Source organism: Pleurodeles waltl, chromosome 9 (genome assembly GCF_031143425.1).
Source record: "Pleurodeles waltl isolate 20211129_DDA chromosome 9, aPleWal1.hap1.20221129, whole genome shotgun sequence".
NCBI classification, from domain to species: Eukaryota; Metazoa; Chordata; class Amphibia; order Caudata; family Salamandridae; genus Pleurodeles; species Pleurodeles waltl.
In genome coordinates, this window is record NC_090448.1 from 715024014 (window position 1) to 715043012 (window position 18999).

Sequence of the window (18999 nt, forward strand, 5' to 3'; positions counted from 1 at the left end):
ACCTCACATGGCCAAATTCGGAGTTATCATTGTGAAGCTACATATATGTATTGACATATATGTAGTGCACGCTTATAATGGTGTTCCTGCACTGACAAAGTCCGGGAAATTGTCCCTGGACCACGTGGGGGCACCTGTGCTAGTGCAATGGTGCCCTCACACACAGTAACTTTTCACCTAGCCTTCAGTACATGAAGATTAGACATATAGGTGACTGGTGCAGTGAAAAATAGCTATGAAATAGTGTGTGCACTATTTCACTCAGGCTGCAGTGGCAGTCCTGAAGAAAGGTTTGTATGAGCTCCTTATGGGTGGCAGAAGAAATGCTGCAGCCCATAAGGATCTCCTGGAACCCCGATGCCCTGGGTACCTGGGTACCATATACTAAGGACTTATAAGGGGGGGTCCAGTGTGCCAATCAGAATTGGAATATGGAGTCACTAAACTATAGTGACAAATTTGGGACAGAGAGAGAGCATAAGCACCGGAGTTCTGGTTAGCAGAACTCCAGTGACACAGTCAAGCATACTGATAACACATATAGGCCACAAACTATGAGCACTGGGGTCCTGGCTAGCAGGATCCCAGTGAGACAGTAAAAACACACCGACAAACACTGACAAACGGGCCAAAAATGGGGGTAACCGTGCTAGAGAGATGCTACCTTCTCACATAGTGGAACCCACTGAGTGTTGATTACTATCCTTTGTAGAAATATAGCCTGTTTTTTTTGGCCTTGTCGTCTCGAAAAGGGATTCACATGTCTCCTTTTTTCCCATTTCTTCCTTAGTATCAGGTGAGGGGGGTTTGGAGTAAAGGGGAGATTATCTTTTTCCCCCTTTTCACCTAGCGGCTTCCTGCCTTCTGCTGTTGGAATAGTTTGGATGAGAGAGGCAGCAACCGTTGAAGCTGGCTCCACCCCCACCTCTTCCATTAGGGGAGTTTGTCAGGTTCCTTACAGGCATTGGGGGAGTGTTAGAGGAAGCAGAGTAGTGCCTCATCCAATTGGTTTTAGGGAAATGTTTGTTCCTTAGTTTCCTTTTCTCCCGTCTTTTTTGGTTTTGCTCCACTGGCATACTCCGCATAGCTTTCTAATGGTGAGTTTGGTGGGTGGTCTCTTAAGCCTTGGCAGTTTTGTTCTTCCCTGCAACAGGGCTCACTGTTGTTGCCAATCTCTATATCCATAATAATGCCCCCATCTCTTTTGTTGTTGCAAGCTCTTGGGCATGTCTTCTGGGTGGGATAACGCCTGGGCTAGGTTTAGTAGCTGATTTGAGTTTTAATTTAGAGCCGGGATTAGCTCTGTGCCGACCATTGTCTGCAGTGACCTCAAGTAGTACTTCAGGCCTGTTTTCCATTTGGGGCTTCTGGAGGGACTTCAGATCCTTGATTACATTTGAAAGCACGAATGGTATTGTGCTTAGTTTGTTCAAGACAGGGGAGGAGGTGCACATGGGGGTTAGCTCTCTTGCCTCATTTTGGGCCCTTCTAATAAGATTGTATAAATCGGAGATCTTGCCATTGATCCAGGACACATAAGAGGTAATCGTGTTAGTATCTCTATGTGGATGTCCATTTTTGCTGAGTGGCATTCCATGGCATTGACCATTAACTGTATTGTCTTCAAAATCGACGAGCGCCTTGATACCTTTTCGGTGAATTGTGCGCTTTATAAATGTTTATAACATAACCATGAGGACCAAACTCCTACATCAGGGGGTGTATTCTTTTCTCTGGAGCACCTGTTGTGCAGGGCTGTACTCCTGAAGTCTCCTCCCCATGTATTGCCTCCCTCTCCCTGTCAGTGGCCAAGGAGGCTAGTATCTCGTCCCACTGTTCCTGTGTTAAGTAGGAAGTCTCTGCATTCTCTACGTGCTCAGTGCCCTCATGTAAGCCTGCACGTTGTGGCTGTCCAGGCCTGAGTCTGACCCACATGTTTCTGTCGGCTTTTGCCTGGGCCCTGCTGAGCCAAGAAGTCTGGGTAAAGGGCTCCTTCTTTGGGCTCCCTGTGATTAGCCACAGCAGGGACGGCCTGGGAAGTGCTGGCTTGTAACGGTGTTAGGCAGGGCAAGGCGCCACTGTGCCCGACTGCTACAGTCCCGATGGTCAGCAGGACAGAGAAATCATCGCGCAATTCTTGATCCACTACACAGGTTATCTTGTTTCGGTGAGTTGGCCGACATGCTGGGATCTCTTTATTTGTGATTGCTTTTGGGGCGTGTGTGGCCAGGATTGAAAAATTAACAAGGAAGTGGGCTGGCTGTGACCCAGACACAAGCTTGCAAGTTGGTCAAGCTGGCGCAAGGGCTCTTATTTAAGTCTATGATCGCCTCTTGCCCTTGGGGCATGCTTGCTGGTTCTGGTGCCTGATTCTGCTTCCGACTTTGTGTCTTCAGAGGGATTGTCAGCCATTTGCGTGATCGCTTGGGGCTTGAAAGTGATCAGTGTTGTCATTGCTTGTGATGAAAGTGTAAGGCTACGCTGCTGAGTGGTCCTTGACTGTATTATTATTTTATAAGCCGCTAGGGTCTGAGAGGTCAGGTGCGATGGCCAGGTTGCTGTCTTTTAAAAATTTACATTTGGAGGTGATTTTTGGTTGGTTGTCTGGGCTGGCTGCCTGACTCTGCTACTGTGTGGCCATGGTAGCAGGTGAGGCTGCAGAAAATTGGGTAAGGGAGTGAATAGGTCACTGAGAGGGCCTCCTCCGCTTGCTGCCTTGTGGTGGCGAGCTCCTGTTTTTCCCAGACTTCATTTGTTTAGGCGTGTGAAAAGTTATTGGTGGCTAGCTGAACTGCTAACTAAATGACTGACTATCTTGACTGTCCGCCGGCTGTTAGTTTTGCCAATTGCTGCTGCTTGTTCGCTGTTCAGGGCCCAACTCAAGGGCTCAGTGGCTTATTGACAGTGTTTAAGCTTATCTCTGGGAGTAAGACCCAGCGCCGCCTCGCCCTTCTTGCCCTCCTCCTCAGGGGACAGTTCTTCCTTTGGGAGAAGGGGGCACGACCACGCTGCTAGAGGGTCAGCGGGGTGAGCTGGTCCCCTGTAAGCAGGGGTGGAGAGGTCCACATTTGCAGCCTATATGAGCCCTGGAGATCCCAGAGAATGGTAGGGCCCCCGCCTCCGGGGTTGTCCAGGACGAACTTTGAGATCCAGGCCCAAATCATTGCTTAGCTCCGCCAAACCTTTCTCTGGAAGTATCACAGTTGGTAAATTGGAGAAGGGGGCACTAGCACGCTATTGGGGGCGATGCTTGTTCTGCTCCTGTGGCAGCTGTAAATTCCTTGGTATTGGGCAGCCCAACTTAGTGACCCAAGCTTGTAGAGGGAATAGTGGTTGGAGACCCAGGTGGATTAAGGCTTGTGTGCAGCTTTGCTTTGACTTTTTACTTAATTTTCTTTAGGTTTGGCTTAGGTTGAGTCTAGATAAGGCTGTCATTGGAGGCTGCGATGGTGATGGTGGAGGCGATGACCATTAAATGGGGAATTCCGCCAGAGATCTGGTGGCTTTGGCTGCTGAACACCGAAGAAGGGTGAAAGCCTCCCCTAGCTGCGCTTGTGCCTTGTAAGGTCAGACCGGGGGCTCCCTGTAGTGACTGAGGGTGATGGGCCAGGTGAGTAACGGACTCAGCAGGCCTAACCTCGCCTCACCTTGTATGTTTGTGGAGGGAGTGCGAGATGCAGCAAATCGTCTATTACAAACTTCGCTGCGACCACTGCACCCGCCACCACCACTACTGCCTCCTGCCTTCAGCCGCCTGCCACAGGAGCGGAGACTGCTGCCAAGTCTGCTTCTGCCTCCAATTGTATTCCAGGGATACACCGAGAGGAGATTAGGCACTTGCCTTCTTGCTGTCGACCTGTGTGTGGCCCTGTGTTTCGCAGGCCTGCCTCACCTTGCCTTATTTTGTTTGCACTGGGCGGGGTGAAGGCGTGCGGCTGGTCACTGTGCCGAACACTCACCGCGGCTCGTTCCCCACTGCCGCTGCTTGTCCGTCTGTGGCAGAGGCCACGAGGGCCAAGTCTGATGACTGCGCTGCTGAGCCTGGGATGCTGTTACTACCTGGGGCGAAGGTGCTGGAGGAAAAAACCCAGCCCGTCGCGGATATTCAAGTGCCTGGATTGGGGTCCCTACACCATGGTAGCAAGGCTACTAGCTCAGCAAGTCCCGCACCCCCTCGCTTGCCCTTGCCTGCAGCCGGCTTGCTTCCAGCTCCTCCTCTCTATGGCCATGTGTGAGTAAGCGGTCTTCCGTCTGTCGAAATCACCTTCACTTGAAGCTGGGTTCAATGGAGGTCCCAATTCTCTTTTAAATCTGTTGACTTTAACGGGTGCAGATCGTTCTCTACTTCTGCATCTGGGGTTCACCTGCCATGACAATCTAAGTTGAAAGAATAGGAAATAAAGTACCTACAGGGGTTACAAATATGTCTAATTAATTTGAGTGAATGAAAAAGATAAGTATTTTGTAAATGTATTTAGTACTGAGGGACAGAAACTAGCATTGTGGATTTTGTTTTGTTGGAAAACAAAGAGTGTGGTATGGTTTCAGAAAGTAAACTGATTTTTCTGCTCTTTCTCCAGGAGACCTCGGTGCTGCTGTTGCCATGGTCGAGGGAGTGAATTGCATACAAGGGGTGGTGCGCTTTATACAGTTGTCACTGGAAAAGTGCATCATTGAGGGGACCATAGACGGACTGAACCCAGGACTCCACGGGCTCCATGTTCATACATTTGGGGACCTCACAGACTCCTTTAACAAGTTAGTATCTATCCTTGTCTTTACCTGATGAATATTAAATTTTGTGGCCAGACTCAGTGATTCTCATGTCTTGTTTTCCTTCCTTCATCTGTATCTTCATCCACAATGCTGCTCTGGATCTTAGACAGAATAGACTCTACGTACTCACCATGTCATTTCAACCCATTCATCTCCCCATCTCTTTTCTGCTGTCTTTACTCAATATTTTAGATGAATTCTTTTTGATTACGTGATCCCTCTTTATTCTGTTTCCTGTGATTATTACACTGTTCATCTAAAATGCAGGCAGACCTTTTGATTTTCTTTCAGTCATGATTTGGTTAGGGTTTCTATCACTGTTGAGCAATGCAATGTCCGCCTAACCATCAGACATAAAACTTGTGATTTTTTTTTTTGTTTTTACAAAGTTTAGTGTTTTCCGTCTAGACACCAGTGCTGGAATGGCTTGCCAAATAATGGAATGGTGTCTTGCTCTCATTATCTTGACAAATCCCTACCCAGTAGCAACTTAAATTGGGGGCTGTGCCCATATATATTTTATATAAAGTATTCAGAAATGTTAGACAAGTGCAATGGTGTGGTTTAACCTGAAGACAAGGTGTTATGTGGACCTCCACTGAAAACACCATTGACATTTGGTCACAACAAACATTACATACACCAGGCCGTCAAATACATGAAGCACCTTGACACTGGTTGGTGCTGTATAACAGAGCTTCTGGAGAGAAAAAACATAGCTCTCTGTCTGGCTGCAAAAAGTAGTGGTGCCCTTGCAGAGGAATCTTTGGTGAAAGGGTGGGAAGCTGTCTAGAGTGACTTATTGCTGTTGCAAATCCTCAAGCAGCTACACTGAAAGCTTCTACAGCAAATGGACACAGTGATGGAGTTGAGCATTTCTTTTTAAGGGCAGCAGACATCACCTGGGCTCCACTACAGGGAGAAGAATTATATCCGAGAAGAAACAGGAGGCCCCCTCTCCAAAAAGGTGTGCAGTGGCTCCTTGCTAGATTTGTTGCCCTGGGAGAGTACAGGGTACATGAGGTGATAACAACAATGAAAGCAGGGTGGTTGTGATCAAATGAGGGGTTGGACTTACTTACCTGTTGACACACTAGGTCATTGTTGGCACATGACTGAATTGGTAGTGGAACATATAGGCAGCAAAGAAAGACATAGGATGAGGGGCAAGTAGGGGTACGGTCAGGGCCACTGACTGTAAAGGGCTTAAAACTTGGGAGTTCTAGAGCTTAGCAAGGAAGCTCCAAGCCACTATTGATGAGACTATTAGGAAAGTGCCATTTCCTTGTAGACAGTGATTGTGGCTTAGTAATACAAAAGGAGGTGTGTGTTTGCTGTAGTTTGAATGCCTTTTGAAATGGAGTGGGACAGGCAGGGGCGATGAAGAAGGCAATCTATTCACAAGAAGAGAAAGCTCTGATAATCCAAGGAAGACAAGGGAGTGCCGTTAGATTTAACCACGTTACTGCTAAGCCTTTTCCCTGAAATGCTGAGTTAATTGTTAGGCATTTGGGGCAGCTTGCGCTTAAGCTTTCATCGGATGTCTAAGCCAAATGTACACCTTTTATCTGACATGTTGGGGATTGTAAAGGTATGTCGGGTTTGTAACTTCCTCACAGGGGCTGTGAAACTATTCAAAACATGGCAATATACTGTTGGGGTAATTTTAGTAACTGCGCAGGAACCATGGACTGTTTCAGGTAAGTTTATTACTACATTAAGAGCTACACGGTAACAGAGTGAGAACACACAGGAACCCCTCTGCCTGCGGCAACCGTTCCCAACTGTCAACTCTTGCACTGCAACATTCTACAAGATACTTCATCATTAGATTCTGTAACAGAATTCTCAAATCGGAGAGTTCTGTGGGATGAACCCTCAGATATTCATATGTATATTCATAGAAGGTATTACAGTGCTGTGCATGAAAGTGCGTGATTTTCCAAGTATGGCATTAGGTAAGCATTTCTGCAGACTAGACCTCAATACAGCAAGAAGCCCTTTGTATAGATTGCTCAAGGGTTTCTCAGAGATGCTAAGAGTAGAAATAAAAAATAAAAAAAATAGTGAATGTTGGGTCTGACTTGAGGGGCATGATGCCAGATGTTCCTTTCTGGAGCTTTAGCTAGCCATAGAGCTATGCAGATATCTTTCAAATTTCTTAAGAGATGAAGCAACTGCATTGAACCAGTTTGTATGGGCAAGTACCACTGTAGCCTTTTAGTCTTTCCTTTACAACCGACTCTAGACCCTGGATTGGCAGTGGTTCCTGGGTGGCTCCCTCTCTCACCTGTGGTGCAGGGCTATGGGGTCAAAAAACATGGGCCTCTAGATGCTATGAAAGGAGGCAGAGTCGGACCTGACCGGGAATTGTGTTTGAAGAGGACTGTAGAGGAGGTGCAATGGGCAAGTGTTAGACAAAGAATTTAACTCTTCTAGTGGCTCTGTCCTGATGTAGTCCAGTGGAAGATGTTTGCTTGGCTAAGGTTGAGAGGCTCCAGATGGGTATGCAGGTGAGGAGGGTCGGCAATGGCAGAGTGACACACCTACACCCCTGAGCTTCTGTAGAGGAGTGCAGCATAGCATTGGTTATTGGCGATGTTGGAAGGAGACATAATTAGGTGGATGAAGAGAGGGCTGCAGTAGATCACCTCCCATAGCAGCAAGTTGGGGTAGAAGTGGCCAACAGAGACCAAATGGTTCTTTGTTTGGTCCGGGAGCTGGTCATGGCTTGTGGTGTATATGCTTCCCCAGTCTGTGTCACAGAGGGGTCCTGTCTTGCTCAGATTACACTGTCTGGATCCTGCTGGGCTCGCCATGTGGTTCTGGGCACACGACCTGCAAACTGGACAAGGGGTAAGCTGGACACTGATAGACAGGGTGTTTAAAAGCAACTGCAAGAGTGAAATGGATCCTTTGGACCAACTGGCAATAAGAGTGGATGATGGCATGAAGGGTCTACCTCTTGGTTGGAAAGATTTGCCTGACTTTAGAAGAGGGGCATTTTGTTGGACTCACAGCTGGATTGATCTTTAACAGGTGTGTCATTATTATGAGGCTAGGTAATTGTCCTCCTTGGAAGACTCCTGGACCTAGCTGATGCTGCAGTCATGGAGCTCAGCCTTAACTTTATGGTGACATGCTTTAATTGGTTGCACTTATATTAATGACAGGAGGACAGATGAACTGATTTTGATGGAATCATTACTCATCAAACTACTCGGGTTGTGATTCAGCAGTGGTCACACTGTGTGAGACACTGTGCCATGATATACAGGAATGCACAAAATATATGAATCAGCTGGGGGACGCATGGAAAGTTCAGGGTAGTAGTTGCTTTGAAAACATGTGCTGATACTTGTGTTGCTTCTGACCTTGATAAGCTGGTGCACTCCCCTTCCCCTCTCCCCCCAAGCATATCAAGGAACCATGACCTGAGACAAATGGGGGAAGACAGCCAACTAGGAGAAGGTGGATAAATTTGTCCAAGTCACCACATCACCTGCAAAGCAGAATTGTGATGGACGGGTGAAGCTTGGGACCGACAAACTGAAATTCACCAGCTTATGTGAAGCAGTACTGAAATCCATAAGAGACACTTGCTCCTCCCCAAGGATACATTTGGAAAGGTGGTGCCAATGTGGTATTATTGTGCCTGGGTCTCTGCATAACAGTGAACAGAATCACTGATGTGGATTGCAGCATTTGTAACCTGGAGGACACGGTCTTTTAACTCACAACAACAATAACCTAGCTTATTGGTCCCTCAAGGCACCTAGAAAACAGGGTTGAAGATGCAAGGCCTTTTGAAGCAACTTCCAAGTTCCAATCGCTTTCATCCCTCGTAAGTTTTTAGAGCATGGCTTCATACTCTGCTGCCTGTGATGTTTTGTGTCAGGAAGGGCTCACAAGCCACTGGTGCCAGGACCTTCTCTTGGGGCTTGGCCAATTTGTGCCAAATTTCTAAATTACAAAAGTGATAACATCTTCACAAGTGTGTGTCTTCTGGTTCAGATAAATGATTACTCATTTTATGGGTCGATATTGCCAAATTACACCAAAAACTTCCATAAACAACCGGAATCTTAAGAGATGGGTAAAAAGAAGTGGAAGGTTACATAGATGTTGAATTCATGTTCCTGCAACCCAAAAGCTGAAAGCTATTTTCAACTTCAATCAGATATTTTTTGTTTAAATCTGAAATTGGCTTGGGTTGAGGCATCCGAGCAGAAGAATCCGACGTAGCAGCTTGATAGGCTAGGCACAGTTACTTTGGGGGAAAGGCCCATGGAATGAAGAATCAGGAATAGTCAAATTGGATTAAGACAAAGGCATAAGGACCTAACAACATGCACTAATCCATGGCAGACTCTGGAACTAAAGAAAATATCTCTTACCAGAGATTCACCAATAGGATATCTCTTCTGACGTGCAGGTTTGATTGGAGGAACACAAACTTTTTTTTTACTGGGGAATCCAAGTCCCAGGATCCCTGCTGGTGGAGGTGGGAAGAGGAGAAGGGCCCTTGCTGATATCGCTATAAAACGTCACCATCTGTCTTGCAGTGGGGGTCGCAAACTTTTTAAATGGGGACTCCAAGTCCCAAGATCCCTGCTGGTGGAGGCGGGAGAGGAGGAGAGCCCCTTGCTGACAGCCCTACAAAGCGCCACTATCTGCCCTCTGTGCAGGACACGCCTGGGCCAAGGGCGGGCCTGTCTTCATCCATCATCGCCAGGTGGAGGCTGGGCTGGGTCACCCCATTTGTTTTCTTTTTGGGTTTCGGACTTCCTTTCTCAGGTACTTTGTGTGCTGCAGGTTGGCTTTTAAAAAAAAAAAAAAATGTTAAACCATTTTTATTACCGTACAGTACAATTTAATGTAATAAAACGATCTGGGGACATAAGCTATACAATCATTCACACATTGTTCTCAGTTATATCAAGCAAATCTCCAGTTACATTGACAGGAAAAGCAGCTATGTTTCATCCCTCAATAACGTGTTTAGTTGTAAAACTAAAATGTGACACACCTACTTCATCTACCTGATATTTTTGTAGTCATTCTGGGCAGGACTGAATCCAGGGGCAGCATTTAAACAGTGCAATGAATTCCAGTTAGCACAAACTAAATTGTGTATATACTCCGTCAATGACTTAAAGCATATGAGATAAAAAAATGTGAAGGAGATGGACTTCGACCAGCGGGGAGGTATAAAATGGGTCTCATGTTTCCTCCTGTGTGTTATTGAGTGTGTTCGAGTGGGGTTGTAGGTCGTTGAGCATTGTATCCCAAGCCGTGGCTATTTGGTACTTCCGTTATCTCTTCCCGCCATAAGGCCACTACCTCCGCCTGACCCCATTTAAGTGTTGCTGCCCGCCAGTGCGCAGTGGTGGGTAATGTCGGAGATTTCCAGTGCATCATAATGAGCCTGCAGGCTATAAGTTGTGCAAGATCTATGAACCTATCACTGACTTTAGCGGCTTCTGGTCTGTGAAGGAGGCCCAGCAGCGCCCCCTCCATCGTGTGCAGGGCTGTACGGTTTAGTTCAGCAATTATCCAGGTCCAGTACGCGTCCACAACTGGGCAGGTCCAAAACATATGCTTGATATCTGCTTCCGATTGTTGACATTGTGGACATTGGGACAGGGAGCCAAATATTCAAGAAAGAGAGGCAGGCGTGAAGTACGCTCTGTGTAAAATGTTATACTGGATATGCTGGAACTTTGCATTCCGGGATACTTTACGTGGGTACTCAGTGATCTTCACCCAGTCCTTCATGGTGATCTCTCTACCAAGATCGACTTCCTTCAAGTTGTGGCAAGCAGATCCTGCGCAGCCTGTGCAAATGCCTGGGCAAACCACATTATCAGTATACCCTTCGCCTGTAATATTTAGTAGATGGACTATTGGATGAGAGTCTGGCTCTGTATCTGTGATGCCCAGAGGCAAACCGTCTCTGCCAAGAGATGGGCACATGCTTGGAAGTGCCCTACAGGCAGGTGAAATGCTTCTCGAAGCTGCTAGTAAGTCAACAGCAAGGCATCCCGGAATAGCAATCCCAGTGTGTCAACTCTCGAAACATATTGGTGAAGCTGGAAATCGACTCCAGTGGGATTGCCGGCGAATAAAGCGGCATTTGTGGCAGCAGCTTCAAGCTATGATGATAACTATTGAATGCGACCTTCATTAGGTCATTCGCCCTGGGTGAAGGGCGCGCGTGGAGTCTGAACGCACTTCTCAAGTCTGCCTCTACCCTCGCCAGGTCCGGTGGAGTCAACTCCTCCGTGTGACGACCCTTCAGCCAATATGTGGGACACTGCAGTTGTGCAGCCAGAAAATAATAATCAAAATTGGGGGCGCCCAATCCCCCTTTTTCGGTAGGGAGTTGTAGTTTCCAAAGTGCCACCTGACGGCAGGTCTTGTTCCAAATAAAGGACCCTAGATAAGAGTGTAGGGCATAAAAGGTAGACCTGGGGATGTTGACCAGGAAGTTCTGGAAAAAGTATAACAGCCTGGGGAGTATCACCATTTTCACAAGCGACACTCTACCCTGGACTGGAAGCAGAAGTGTACTCCAGAAGGCCATACGAGGCTACAGTGCCGTACGGCTTTTGTAAAATTACCATCAAGAAGATCTAACTTGTTGTGATATATATTAATGCCTAGATACCTGGATGTATGGGGTTCCCATCTTAACTGGTGTCTCTCTATAATGAGGTCTTGTGGAGGACAGTGCGGATGTAAAGGGGAACAAACAGGATTTAGCCCAGTGTACCCGCAGCCCTGTTACCTTATAGAAATCTTGCAAGATCATCTGTATAGTCTCAAGGCCTACTCTGCTATCCCGAATGAATATTAAAACGTCACCCGCCTACAATGAGACAACCTGTCTCTCCCCATATATTGGTATGCCCCATCTATCCCCTCGTTGGTGCAATATCTGTGCCAGTGGCTCCATGGCAAGCACGAATAGAAGCAGAGACAGCGGGCACCCCTGTTGAGTCCATGGTTGATCTGAAACGGTTGGGAGACACATCTGCCAATCTTGACCCTTGCCATTGGATTCGTGTATAGTAGACAGATTAACACCTGAAGCCTCCCTTCGAGCCCGAACTTTGTCAATGTTGCAAAAAGGTAGTCTCATTCCAGGGATTCTAATGGCTTTTCCAGGTCTAATACCAGGCATGCTGCAAAGGGCCAACTGGCTGGAGCCAATTCCATCCCCCTATGCAGCCGGCGGATATTCAGGGTGGTGGACCTTCTGGGTATGAACCCATTTTGGTCCGGGTGCAACAGCCTTTTCATGTGTTTGTACATGCGGCCTGCTAGGACCTTACTTAGAATCTTGTAATCTGAACCCAGCATAGACAGTGGACGGTACGGGGCTGGTTACTCTGGATCCTTGCCTGGCTTCGGAAGTGAGACCAGGAGGGACTCCCACAGGCTCTGTGGTAGGGTCCTCATTTCCAGTGCCAATTGATGTAACTCGAGGAGTTTGGGGGCAATGTGATGTTCGTATGTTTTATAGAATTTGATATGTAGCCCATCTAAACCCAGTGTTTTGTGAGTGGCTGCTTCCCTGATTGCTCCCTTAACCTCTTCTAATGTAAGGGAGGTGTTCAGGTCTTCTTTCTCCTTGGGCATCAATACCGGGAGTAACACTCTGTAGGAGGCTGGCCTGGCTTGTAGTGGGTACCAGAGGTACTTACACCTTGTGCCAGGTCCAGTTATCCCTTATTAGTGTAGAAGAGGTGTTTCTAGCAGCTTAGGCTGATCGAAGGTAGCTATGGCAAAGCAGCTTAGGCTGAACTAGGAGACATGTAAAGCTCCTACTATACCACTGGTGTCATATGCACAATATCATAAGAAAACACAATACACAGATATACTAAAAATAAAAGTACTTTATTTTTATGACAATATGCCAAAAGTATCTCAGTGAGTACCCTCAGTATGAGGATAAGATATATACACAAGATATATGTACACAAACCAAAATTATGCAGTAATAGCAAAAGGAAGTAATGCAAGCAATGTAAAGTTACAGTAGATTGCAATAGGAGCACATAGGTATAGGGGCAACACAAACCATATACTCCAAAAGTGGAATGCGAACCACGAATGGACCCCAAACCTATGTGAGCTTGTAGAGGGTCGCTGGGAATGTAAGAAAACAGTAAGGGTTAGACAAACAGCCCACCCCAAGACCCTGTAAGGTAGGTGTAAAGTGCACCTACAACCCCCAGAGAGCACAGAAGTCGTGATAGGGGGATTCTGCAAGGAAGACCAACACCAGCAATGCAACATCAGTGGATTTCCGGACCTGAGTACCTGTAAGACAAGGGGACCAAGCCCAAGAGTCGCAACAGTGTCGAGAGTGGGCAGGAGCCCAGGAAATGCCAGCTGAGGGTGCAAGGAAGCTGCCACCGGGTGGAAGAAGCTTGGTGTTCTGCAAGAACGAAGAGGACTAGGAACTTCCCCTTTGGAGGATGGATGTCCCATGTCGTGAAGAAGCTTGCAGAGGTGTTCCCACGCAGAAAGACCGCAAACAAGCCTTGCCAGCTGCAAGGGTTGCGGTTAGGGTTTTTGGATGCTGCTGTGGCCCAGGAGGGACCAGGATGTCGCCACTTGGATGAGGAGACAGAGGGGGCGCCCAGCAAGTCAGGGAGCCCTCACAGAAGCAGGCAGTACCAGCAGAAGTACCTGAACAGGCACTTGGAAGAAGAGTGAACCGGAGTCCACGTGAAGTCACAAAAGGGAGTCCCACAACACCGGAGGACAACTCAGAAGGTTGTGCACTGCAGGTTAGTGTCTGGGGGACCCAGGCTTGGCTGTGCACAAAGGAAATCCTGGAAGAGTGCACAGGAGCCGGAGCAGCTGCAAATCACGCAGTACCCAGCAATGCAGTCTAGCGTGGGGAGGCAAGGACTTACCTCCACCAAACTTGGACTGAAGAGTCACTGGACTGTGGGAGTCACTTGGACAGAGTTGCTGAGTTCCAGGGACCACGCTCGTCGTGCTGAGAGGGGACCCAGAGGACCGGTGATGCAGTCTTTTGTTGCCTGCGGTTGCAGAGGGAAGATTCCGTCGACCCACTGGAGATTTCTTCAGAGCTCCTGGTGCAACAAGAAGGCAGGCTACCCCCAGAGCATGCACCACCTGGAAACAGTCGAGAAAGCCGGCAGGATGAAGCGATACAAGGTTGCTAGTAGTCGTCTGGCTACTTTGTTGTGGTTTTGCAGGCGTCCTGAGCAGTCAGCGGTCAATCCTTTGGCAGAAGGTGAAGAGGGAGATGCAGAGGAACTCTGGTGAGCTCTTGCATTCGTTATCTGGTGAGATTCCCAAAGCAGAGACCCTAAATAGCCAGAAAAGGAGGTTTGGCTACCTAGGAAGGAGGATTGGCTACTAAGAGAGGTAAGAGCCTATCAGAAGGAGTCTCTGACATCACCTGCTGGCACTGGCCACTCAGAGCAGTCCAGTGTGCCAGCAACACCACTGAATCCAAGATGGCAGAGGTCTGGGGCACACTGGAGAAGCTCTGGGCACCTCCCCTGGGAGGTGCAGGTCAGGGGAGTGGTCACTCCCCTTTCCTTTGTCCAGTTTCGCGCCAGAGCAGGGCTGGGGGATCCCTGAACCGGTGTAGACTGGCTTATGCTGAGATGGGCAGCATCTGTGCTCATCAAAGCATTTCCAGAGGCTGGGGGAGGCTACTCCTCCCCAGCCTTCACACCTATTTCCAAAGGGAGAGGGTGTTACACCCTCTCTCAGAGGAAATCCTTTGTTCTGCCTTCCTGGGCCAGGGCTGCCTGGACCTCAGGAGGGCAGAAACCTGTCTGAGGGGTTGGCAGCAGCAGCAGCTGCAGTGTAGACCCCGGAAAGGCAGTTTGGCAGCACCCGGGTTCTGTGCTAGAGACCCGGGGGATCATGGAATTGTCTCCCCAATGCCAGAATGGCATTGGGATGACAATTCCATGATCTTAGACATGTTACATGGCCATGTTCGGAGTTACCATTGTGACGCTATACATAGGTAGTGACCTATGTATAGTGCACGCGTGTAATGGTGTCCCTGCACTCACAAAGTCCGGGGAATTTGCCCTGAACGATGTGGGGACACCTTGGCTAGTGCCAGGGTGCCCTCACACTAAGTAACTTTGCACCCAACCTTCACCAGGTGAAGGTTAGACATATAGGGGACTTATAAGTTACTTAAGTGCAGTGGTAAATGGCTGTGAAATAACGTGGACGTTATTTCATTCAGGCTAATTTTCAGATCTCCTTATGGGTGGCAAAAGAAATGCTGCAGGCCATAGGGATCTCCTGGAACCCCAATACCCTGGGTACCTCAGTACCATATACTAGGGAATTATATGGGTGTACCAGTATGCCAATGTGAATTGGTGAAATTGGTCACTAGCCTGTTAGTGACAATTTGGAAAGCAGAGAGAGCATAACCACTGAGGTTCTGGTTAGCAGAGCCTCAGTGAGACCGTTAGTCATCACACAGGGAACACATACAGGGCACATACTTATGAGCACTGGGGCCCTGCCTGGCAGGGTCCCAGTGACACATAGACAAAAACAACATATATACAGTGAAATATGGGGGTAACATGCCAGGCAAGATGGTACTTTCCTACACACTCCAGCTAGGAGCACTTGTATTTTGTCATGTCAAGGTGAGTGTAGGGGATTATACAGCGTGCGGTAGTGCAATGTGAAGGCATCATTTATCGGAGTATGTTGCTAAGCGAACACTGTCGGCGATATATGTATCTTTCCTATGGGAGGGGGGAGGTATGCTCTATGTTTTAGCCACGACAGTAACGTCCAGCCTTATTTCCCTCACCTGCATCTTAGCCTGATATGACCTAAAGTCAACACAACGCAGCTTTTCCACCAGGTGTGCGTGCTTTGCTGCAGCTTGTTTGCCTTCTTTATTAGCTTCTCGTGACTGGCGGATCATTGCCTCCTACTGGACTGATAAGTTATTTAAGTAACTGTAAAGGATCTACAAACGATTGGGGCACTTGTTGCATTGGAATTTGGTTACAACCTGACTTTGTACTTTACATCACTCTGGGGAAAACTGCCTTTGCCCAAATACAGGCCTGTACAACCATTGACTGTTTCGGGCAGAAGGAGTAATCGCGAAAGAGATCGAACTGGCTCTAACTCCCTGATGATGAGTCTGACTCATCCTTGGGTCTCCAATCACAGGGAGAGACTTTACATAATGGCTTGGTGTCCCCTATTGCAGACAGGGCTCTAATGGACCGAGGTCCCTGGCGTTGGCCTTGGGGTTACACGAGCCAGACAGTCAAACGACTTCTGTGGCAACGCTGACCCCTAACACCAGTTCATTTTATATAGCTTTTTGGAACTTCCTAAGCGAAAGGCTTAGTACTCGCCTAGAGTCAAAGCTGCGCCCAATTATGGATTGCCTAGTTACAATTGAAAGACGCCTGAGTAACTATGGAGAGGGATGTGTGGCAGGGCCTGCTAGGCCCACATCTTGTGATATTCCAACCCCAAACCCTTATGTTCCTGAGAATTCTTCAAAGGAAGCTACCTTAGTAGCCCTGAGACGAGTCCCCTCGGACCCACTCCTGTTCTACCAGCTTTGGGGGAGGATAGTATTACACCGCCAGAATATGGCTATTTGACCGCAATTGTTAACCAGGCTGAACCAGAGTATCTCACAGTGATCCACCTACCACCAGCCTCCTGTCCATATGTGGCGATTTTGGCCACTGTTCCTAGCCTGGCCTCTGGAGCAATGGAATCCCCATCTCAGTTAAAAAAAGATAAGGCGACACATTGGTTCCATTCTAATGTCAAATATAATACTCACATTTATAAAGAGATTCTTTTGATACGCAGGGTTGGGGTGGACCCCTTGCCTCTTGCTCTGTGTAAACGACCTAGAACCCGCCCTTGTGAAACTCAGATGCAGAGTGGCATTGCTTTATTTGCAACAGTTAAAATGCTTAGATGTATGTGCAGCTGTGATCTTCTTTTTTAAAACGTGCAGTACTGTCACGTAATATAATGGTTTTCTAAAAAAGGGTTTTCTGATTGATGTATTTTTTAAATTATTATTCTGTTAATATTTTGATCTTTGACTTTTTACTGGATTTGTGACTTAATTATATGTATGCATTGTATCTTTTATGGTCTGCTTTTCGTGATTCAATAAAGGTTATTGATTGGAGAGTATTCCTATTGATTTGCTGGCACAAATTATTGCATTGATTTTTATACTATTGGCCTTTGTTTTGGTGCGCACTGAGAGGTTTCAACTTGCGGAATGGGGTTAAGGCACACTTGTACCAGTAGTTCTTTGAGTTTCGGTGTTTAAGTAGTGGTAGTAAAGGAGTTGTTTCTATGATTCCTGATGCTTCGGGGTCTGCATTATGGGTTGAGCGAAAGACGTTCCTGGATTGGGAGAATAACAAGGAGTGTGTAGACTTTAATTGGGATTTATCCTAGGTAACGTGGAGGCTATTTTTCATATTGCCACTTTCTGAAATGGTTCAGGGATGTTCCTTTTCACAATAGATGTAGAATGGCGTGGTGACCCATCTATTTAATATCTTTGCAAATAATTTGAACAGGTTTAATAAAAAGTAAAGAGGGCTCAGTACTGACATCTCCTAAGCTGTACTTCCCCAACCTTCTAATCTTGAAGGAGACAAATCTATTAGCCGTGGGGTGAAATCTTCTTGGGAGATATGGCTTCACTGGATGGCTTATTGCAGGATTCACACATAATTAAGAATAGTAGTCATTTTTTTAAGTAAAAGCTTTTCTAATGCACTCTACATGTCTAGGTAAATATGGTCGCTACAGTATGGCCCGTGGTATTATTGGAAGGTCAAACATTGACATTGCTAATAAAACCTGCGGAGAAATAGAGCCCCAAATCCTAACAGTGCCTCCCAGTCGCCAATTTAAAAACAAATGATATTTTGGTCGGTGTCATGGGGCACGTCTTTTGATACCTGTGTAAGGCCCCCACTCCCAGGCAATGATTGTCAGAAACATACATGGAATGCTGACACCCAAAATCATTCATAAATGGAGATTCAGGACACCGTGTTTACAGACACAGAATGCACAACTTTCTTAAAAGATTTTGTGGTTGTATGCTTCATCATTTATTCCATGCTTCGGTCAGTATTACGTCTCTAGTGCATCAAAGAAAAGAAGAAACACATCTGACAGCCAACAGGTGCTGGTATGCAGGGTCAGGGTTTTTTCAAGGCTGGGTACTGTGTCCAGTAGGTTTGTAAGGCATTCAGCAGCATACAGTCACGGAACCTGATGAGAAATGTATGCACGTTGTGTCTGCAAAGTGTGTGAACTGAATCTCTATTTATGTATAATTTTGGGTGTTATATCCAGAATCCAGCATTGTTCTGATAGACATTAGGCTAAGCATGTATACCCACCTCCTCTGTTGGTAGAAATCCTCGAAGTCCTGTGGAAACTGCGTGTGCCAGCACCTTTGCTACCATCATTTTTGGGGTATTTTGAATGGGTTTAGGAACAATTAAAAGGACAGAAACAGTACTAATCGCGTAACTTGCCTTACACTCTGGTCGATTTAGCTTATGCTTGGGACTGTGCAATGCTTGATGCACTTGACATTTGACAGAACGGGTACTGCATGTCCTTTTTGTCTGTGCATAAGCCCTCTCGTGCTTGATTATTTCTTAATGGTGGTACACAGCGTTTATTGAGTGAGAGACAAATGCCTACTTGTACATGGCCTTTCGTACACCTACCCTTGATGAATGACAGTTTTATACAATTCCTCACTGACGAAGCCACCAAGTACGTTAAAATGACTATCATACACCACATCATAAGGGTGGCGGGGTGGATCGAGAGGCTCCTCTCTTAAAACATGAGGAGCAATACCTATATTAAGAGATAATGAGGTGCTGCTGGGATTTGATTAGGACAGGTTGATTCTAAGACAAACGGGATTAGATGAGGTCAAAATGTTCTTGATGTCTAAGTTGCGCATTTACAAATGAATTGTTACTTCTAGGAAGTGATTGTAGTGGTTGTGTGGAATTGGCTAACGCAACAAGTGTACTGGGTTAAGAAAGATGGTGGTGTATTTGTGTCAGGGAAGAAGTGGAGAAGTGGTGATGTTTACATTTGCTGAAATTAGTACTTGTCACACTATACTTGTCCAACTGATGAGGCACG

At 46.9% G+C, this 18999-nt stretch overlaps 1 protein-coding gene across 3 annotated transcripts in view; it reads left to right on the forward strand.

Annotated features, from left to right (window-relative positions):
- CCS (copper chaperone for superoxide dismutase) overlaps positions 1-18999 on the forward strand; it is a 782455-nt gene that overhangs the window by 364502 nt on the left and 398954 nt on the right. For all 3 annotated transcript variants that reach the window (XM_069207828.1, XM_069207830.1, XM_069207829.1), the window contains exon 4: positions 4581-4758. In XM_069207828.1, the coding sequence (XP_069063929.1) occupies positions 4581-4758 (178 nt within the window). The remainder of the gene's footprint in view (positions 1-4580; positions 4759-18999) is intronic.